General features: G+C 64.9%; 1 protein-coding gene across 1 annotated transcript; it reads right to left on the bottom strand.

Moving 5' to 3' along the window:
- Nucleotides 1-3,718: 3,718 nt before the first annotated feature.
- On the bottom strand, nt 3,719-7,394 carry LOC130587626 (cyclic AMP-dependent transcription factor ATF-7-like). The gene is made up of 5 exons (XM_057388601.1): nt 7,251-7,394; nt 6,987-7,130; nt 6,516-6,713; nt 5,819-5,927; nt 3,719-3,986 (listed from the first exon to the last, which is right to left on the bottom strand). Exons 1-5 carry the CDS (start codon nt 7,350-7,352, stop codon nt 3,787-3,789), a joined length of 753 nt encoding a protein of 250 aa, XP_057244584.1. The 5' UTR covers nt 7,353-7,394; the 3' UTR covers nt 3,719-3,786.
- Between the last annotated feature and the right edge of the window lie 147 nt (nt 7,395-7,541).

Below are 7,541 nucleotides of genomic sequence, written 5' to 3'. Positions count from 1 at the left end.
CAGCCGCGACAGCCGCCCCCGGGGACGGACGGACGGATGGACGGGCGGGCAGGCCCCGCATCCCCCGCCCCGCCCGGGACTCGCAACCGGCACCACCGGGGCTGCGGAACGACACCCCCGGCCCGGCCCCGGGACCCCCGGCCTGCACCGGGGCTTCCCCAAACCGGGACCCCCTTGACACCGGGACCCTTCCCGGGACCCCCCTGACACCGGGACCCTTCCCGGTCCCTCCCGGGACCCCCCTGATCCCGCGACCCCTCCCCGCCGGGCCGCGTTTCGCTGTCGCCACCCGGTGGCCGCTCCGCGCTCGTGCGGCCCCGACGGCGGGGCCCCCGACCCCAAAACTGCCGAAATCGCTCCAAAAAAAAACACCCGAGGGTGCCCCGTGCCACCGCGGTGTCCCCACAAGCAGCTCACCCGCTGTGCCACCCGGGAGGGGTGACAGTCCCGAGTCCAGACGGTGCCACCCTCCCTCCGCCCAGTGCCACCCACACCGTGAACCCCCGGGGACACCCAGGGGTGTCCGTGGGACAAAGTGACCCCGGGGGTGACCTCCCCCAGCCCCTCCCCAAAGCAAAGGGCAGCACCAGCGGCTCCTGGGTAACATTTTAATGTTATATTTGCAGCATAAATAAAAGGCACGTTACATGTTTGGTATGACACGGCCGAGGGCTGGGGGACGCTGGGACACGGCCCCCGCTCCCCCCGCGGCCCCGGGCCCCCGCGGGGGCTGTGAGGACCCGCTCACAGGAGCCCGGGCGGGCGGGGGTCCCTCGGGGCCGCGGGGTTGGGGTCCGGCCGATCACGGATACATGGGGGTGTATAGGCGGCCACGGGGACGGGGGGCACGGCACGGGCACGGGCACGGGGRGCTGCGTTTGGCTTCTTCCATTATTGATCGTCAAAGCTCGGGGCACAAAGCGGCTGCGGGGTGGGGGGCGCGCCCGGGACCCTCCTCCCGCCGCCCTCCGGCCCCTCCCGGGCTCATTTTGGGGGTCCCCGCGTGCACGGGACCGGGSTGAACGGAGCAGGAACGGGTCTGTGAGTCCCAAAGTGACACATTTCCCACCTGAGCCGTAAAATTCCGCATAAAACACAATTTCTGGGGGGGAGAGGCGGCACCGACCATTCCCGCTCAGTCCTGAGGGATTTGGAGGCTGAAGGGAGAGGAAGAGGAGGGAAGGAGCAGGAGCTCCCCTATCGCGGGGCTCCCCGGGACTGTTCCTATTCGATGTCACCGTTCTGCTAAAATCCATAAACCCCAAATCCCACCTGCCGGTCCCGCTCTCTGTGATTCCCCTCTCGGCCCTAAAGGGGCCCTTTCAGCCCCACAGGGCTCCCGGGAGGAATCCCGGTGTTTGTCCCTCGATTTCAGGATTTCCCGGCAGGGATGGGATTGGGAAGGGCGCAGGGAAAGGCTCGGGGGAGGAACCCAGGGCTGGCAGAGCAAAGTGCAGGTGCCCGGCGCTGCCGAGCGGGGCCAGGGGCTGCCACCCCCGGGGGAAAAGCAGGAGAAATCGCCACGGAGCAGAAATCGGGGCTTTTTGCCCCAGAAGTGGTCACGGAGTGGGGTTAAACACACCYGGAACGGGCACGGGGAGCTCCAACACCGACACCGGGACAAACGAACCTGCATTTGGCTCAGTCCCTGCCGACCCTGCCCACGTTTGGGGCTTCCCCACCATCTTTTCCCGGATTTGTAGGATTTTCAAGGCACAGGCGATGGGAGATGTGGGAACGGGGAGCTTTAGGGCACCGAGGGACGGGGAGGAAAGCTGCTCCTGCACCCCCATCCTGAGGGACCACAAGGATTCCAGGAGGAGCGGAGAGGCAGGAAAATCCCATCACACAAAAACCAGGAACCTTCAGACCCCGAGGGTGGACCAGGGACCGGAGGAGCCGCTCCCTTCAATCCCGGATTTTCCATCCTCCGCTCATTCCCGGCTCTCCCGGCTCCCCCCAGACCCTGCAGCCATGGGGGAACCGGCCCAGAGCTCGATTCCTCCTTCCTTTCCTCATCCCGATGACCTTTCCCGGAGAGCTGGGATTTCCTGCAGGGTCTGCACCTCCTGCAAACCCTCCCCGGATCCTGAACCCCCCAAAACCGGGCCTGAGCCCTCCCTGTGCCTCACCTGAGCCCCTCCGGCACCGGCCTGCAGCACAAACACACCCTGGGTCGGGATAAGGAGTGCTGGGAACGCCTGGGAACCCCCGGACTGTGCTTTAAGGGAGGAAAAGGGGGTTTGGGGGGTGTATGGGATCCCAACAGGAGATTCCCAATGCTGGATGTGACCCCGAGCACGGAGGAGTTGGGATGAGCGGAGGAAAAAAGGGAATGCAGGAGCAGCAACACAAACCCACCCTGACCCCGATCCCGATCCCGATCCCGATCCCAATCCCAATCCCGATCCCAATCCCGATCCCGATCCCAATCCCGATCCTGATCCCAGTTGAGGAGGAGCTGCAAAGGAGGGAAGGGGAGAAGCCGGCTCCCATCGCCGGAAAAACCCCAATCTCGGGAGTTTTGGGGATCCCAGCCTCCTGCCCAGCCTCTGCTTTGGGTTTTGCTGTCCCTGGAACCTTCGGAGCGCGGAGCAGCCAAAGGGAATCACCCGGACGAACCAACCTGAACCTGGCTCCAAAGTGGCGAAGTGCGACCTGAGGGGGGAGGGCTTGGCTGAGGAGGGACTGGGGGGGCTGGGGCAGCTCCACGGACCGGGACCAAATTCCTTCCGAACCCCAAGAACGCAGCAGCGCTTCCCGTTCCGAGTGCGGCACCGTGGGAGAACCGATGGCCGCACACGGACGGGGGAGTGCCCCGCATCCACCGGGCAGGACACGGGACCCGACCCCTTCCCCTTCCCGCTGTGGGAATGGGAACCGAGCCCGCCCCGGGAACCGGGAGCTCCGGGAATCCTCCGCCCCAACATCACCGGGAGGGCGGCAGAGCCCGGTCCAGGTCATTCCCGGCTCCCTCCCGCATTCCCGGCTCCCTCCCACCCGACAGCAACAATCCCACGATTTAAGGCCACCGTTATTAAGGTCATCGAGGTCCCGAGAGCGGGGGGAGATCCCGGGGAGGGGCTGCGGGGTCTGGGGGCTCACATGGTCACTGCATCCCTGCACCCGTTCCCGGCTCCCAGCGCATTCCCCGCAGCCCCCAGGGACACTCCCGTCCCCCCCCTCCCAGCCCCACGCTGTCCCTTTGTCCCCGCAGCCACCAGGGCACAAAGTCAGAGCGGTCCCACTTCCCATCGCGTCCGAAATGCGCCGCTGAACTCGGGGAGGGAGGAGCTCAGAGCTCCGGGGGCTCCTGGCGAAGGTGCAAACGTTCAGGGAGCGGCAGCGGGGCCGAGCCCGGAGCGGGGACAGAACAGGGCCACAGCTCCGAGTGTCACCGTCCCCGAGCCTGGAGCGGGGACAGAGCACGGCCACAGCTCCGAGTGTCACCATCCCCGAGCCCGGAGAGGTGACAGAGCACGGCCACAGCTCCGAGTGTCACCGCAGCACGGCCACAGCTCCGAGTGTCACCTCCCCCGAGCCCGGAGCGGGGACAGCGCCGGGGCCGCCCCCGCACGGAGCTTTAGTGTTCCCACACGGATCCCGGGATGCGCCGGGCGCTCCGGGGCAGCTCCGCGGGCTGTGCACTGGGAAAGCGCCAGAGCTGCCCTTAACTCAAAAAACAAAAAACCCAAAAAAACAAAGAGAAAAGCTCCCGGCGGGGCTGGGGCCGGGGTCAGTCCGTGCGTGGCCGCGGCGGGGCGGTTGCTCCGGGCCCCGGGGCCATCATCTGCCGGCAGACTGCGCCTGGGGGGCCACGATGACGGGCGAGGCCACGGGCACGGCCAGCTCTGTCCTTTGTCCGGCCAGCTGCGCCAGCGCCGAGGTGGCCGCGGCCTCGGCGGCCGAGCGAGCACGGAGCCCGTTGCGGTGCTGGATGACGGGAGCGGGGGAGCCCGCGGGCTCCGGGCTCGGCTTCGGGCTCTCTGAGCGGGGAAACGGAGAGGAGAGAGTTAGAATGGGACTGGGGAATGGGATCGGGGAATGGGAGAGGAGAGAGTTAGGGACGGGATTGGGGAATGGGATCGGGGGATGGGAGAGGAGAGAGTTAGGGACGGGATTGGGGAATGGGATCGGGGGATGGGATAGGGGAATGGGAGAGGAGAGCGTTAGGGATGAGACTGGGGGGAATGGGATCGGGGAAACGGAGAGGAGAGCATTAGGGATGGGATTGAGGGGGAATGGGACCGGGGAATGGGAGAGGAGAGAGTTAGGGATGGGATTGGGGGGAATGGGATCGGGGAATGGGATCGGGGATGGAGCGGCAGCAGAAGGCACAGGTTTGGGGTGAGAATGCTCCTGGTTTGGGGTGGGAATGCTCCTGCTTTGGGGTGAGATTGGTGCTGACCCACAGCGGGATCAGGGTCACTCCAGGACCGTGCTGGACACTCACCTTTCCAGCCTGGAGCAGAGAGGAACCAATCCTATGGAATTTGGAATCCTGACTGCCCCCGCCCCCTCTGGCAGAGCTCATTAGGATTTGGGAGATAGGGACACCCCACCCCGGGGTCTGGCCGGCCCCATCCCGTGGAATCCTCTCGAATTCAGAGCAGGAAGCAGCAAAACTTCCCGAGGAGGGCAGCACCAGCATAACCTTCATCCCAGCCCTTCACTCCTTACCAGGAATTAATTAACCAGCAATTAATTAACATCCCCTCGGGTTACGGAGCCCTGGGATGGAGCAGCCCCTTCCCGGGGGGATATGGAACAGGACCCTCAGCAGAGCTGGGCTTTTTTTGGGGTGTTTTTTATAAAAATCCCCTGCTTTGTTCTGAAATACCAAAATCAGCCTGAGCCCATTAACCCTTTCCTCGCTGTGTTTTTCTGGAAATTGGAAGCGCCCTGAGGGGACCGGGCAAACACAGACAGAGCCTTTCCTCCCTTTGTGGCTTCCAGAATCGGGAATTTCTCCCCAAAACAACCCCCGGGGCTCAGAGCTCCTGCCCCAGAGGACAATTTGGGATTTTGGGATGAGCCCGTGGGGACAGCCAGGAGGACAGAGGTGCACAGACCCGCAGAAGGGACATGGGGACAGACCCCAAGGACACCCCATTTTAATTTTGTTTTAGTTTGTTTTTTTTTTCTGTTCCTCCCCAGGTTTTTGCTGCCTCCCCTCCCTTTCTCTCCTCTCGATTCCTGCTCTGCTCCCGTTTTTCCAGGGAACACTAGAGGACTCCAGCGTCCTCCCAAAGCCTCGGCACAGCCTGGAACCGGCACTGGGGGAGGACGGGAGGACCCAGATCGTGTCTGGCTCCYGGCTGGGTTATAATGAAATCGGCAGCATTAAAACAAAATAAATGAAGGAAAGAAGATAAAAACGAGGTGGTTTTTTTTTCTACTCCCAACCCGAGCCAGCTCGATGGGAATTGCAGAGAAGGAGCCCCCCACATGTCATTTAGAGGGTCTGGCCTTTCCTGACTCCCCTTGGCTTTGCAGCAGCCAATTTTGGGGTGCACAGGGGTCCCCAAGGGCTGAGCTGGAGGCCCGGAGCAGGGAGGGACTCCAGGGGGAGATGGATCCGTGTCCCACATACACCCAGAGGGACAGAGGGACACAAACCCCCTGCCCTGGGGCTGCCCTCGCTGCCGAGGTGTCCCCAGAAGGGCAAAGGGACACTTTAGGGGACCCTCCCCGACAGCAGAGGGGCAGAAATGCCCTCAGGGATGTTTGGGGGTTATGGGGTCCCTCCCACCCTGTCCCTGGGTGTCCGGTGACCGGGAGGGGACAGGGCCTGGTGTCCCCAGGGGCTGTCACTCACCCAGGTAGCCCTGGCTCTTCTTCTGCAGGGCCGTGACAGGACAGTCCTTGTGGGCCAGCAGCAGCTGCTTCAGCTGGGCCACCTCGTTCCTCAGCAGTGTCACCTCGTTCTGGGGGACAAACAGGCATGGCTGTCACCCACAGCAGCCCCTGCACCCACGGGCCCTGCCCGGAAACTTCCAGATYTGGGTTTGATTTGGGGTGGCCCCAGCTCGGGAACCTCCAGCGAAGCTCCTGGGGCTGGGGGATTTGGGGAAGGGGCAGCAGCGCTTCCCGGTCACTGCCTGTGGTCACTGAGCTGGTCCAGAGCTGGCCTGGCAGTGCCAGCTGTGCCAGGGACAGCCCGAGTGAACCTGTGGGACAGGGACAGTGTCCAGCCAGGCCAGGCCAGGCAGGGGGGACAGCAGAGCTCTGAGAGAGAGGAGAGGTCCCCAAACACCACCGGGGTCACAGCTCCACCAGGACAGGGGGACATCAGAGCTCTGAGAGAGAGGAGAGGTCCCCAAACACTGCCGGGATCACAGCTCCACCAGGACAGGGGGACATCAGAGCTCTGTGAGTGCCTGTGAGCCCGGAGAGATCCCCAAACTCTGCTGGGGTCACAGCTCGGCCCCAGGGACACTCAGCACAGGGACACTCAGCACAGGGACACTCACAGTTACCCCAGGGACACTCACAGTCACCCCAGTGACACTCACACTCAGCTGGATGTTCTGGCTCGTCAGCTCCTCGGCCTTTTTCTCCAGGGAGGACACCCAGAGTTTGCGTTTCTGCCGGCAGCGCGAGGCGGCCGCGCGGTTCCGCTCCAGGAATCGCTGCCGCCGCTCGTCCGGGTCCTCGTCCGCTGCCCGCTTGCGGCGCCCGCCCGTGCTGGGGGTGGGCTGGGCTGGGGACACCTGAACGGGGACAGGGGACAGTGGGACAGGCTCAGGGGACACCTGGACAGGGACAGGGGACAGGGGACAGGATCAGGGGATGGGGGGGACAGGCTCAGAGGACAGGGGGGACAGGATCAGGGGATGGGGGGGACAGGCTCAGAGGACAGGGGGGACAGGCTCAGGGGATGGGGAACACAGGGGGACATGGAGACAGGGGGACAGGGGTGACAGGCTCAGGGGACAGGAGGACACAGGAAGCCCCCAGCCCCCAGCCCCCCGGGCAGTGCAGACCTGGGGCTGAGCTGGGGAAGGGGCGTCGGGGTGCTGGCCCAGGGCCTGGCTCTGCTCYGGCCGTGTGGTCACCATGCTGCTGGCCGAGCTGGCCACGCTGCCGCCGTTCAGGGCCGAGGACGCTGCCAGGCTGGCCTTGAGCCTCTGCGGGGACAGGGACAGCTCAGGGGACTCAGGGGGACACAGCTCGGCTTTTTGGGGAGGGGGAGCCCCAGCCAGGAGGTGCTGAGGGTCCCGTGGCCCCRTTCCCCTGCCAGCACTCACCATTTTGGCTTCGGAGTGCACGGGGAGCCCCGAGGGTGAGAYGGAGCCGCCGCTGTTGATGGGGGGCCCGGGAATGCCGGGGATGTTGGGCACCATGGCCATGGGGCGCGCCAGCTGGGGACACGGGGGACAGGAGSGTCAGGGAGGGCCGGGGAGCGGGGTGGGCACTCCCTGACAGAGCAGGTTTGTAAATCCTGGCACACGATGGGACTCTGGCCGGCCGTGACCCCACTGCCACCCAACGCCAGCGGCCATCGTGGCTGTGCACAGCCTGGAGCACAGCGAAGGGGC

This window comes from Malurus melanocephalus, unplaced genomic scaffold (genome assembly GCF_030028575.1).
Source record: "Malurus melanocephalus ecotype Western Australia unplaced genomic scaffold, MMel_1.1 scaffold_2161, whole genome shotgun sequence".
NCBI lineage: Eukaryota > Metazoa > Chordata > Aves > Passeriformes > Maluridae > Malurus > Malurus melanocephalus.
Note: the sequence above shows the minus strand (reverse complement) of the source record. Positions and strands in the feature narration are given on the sequence as shown.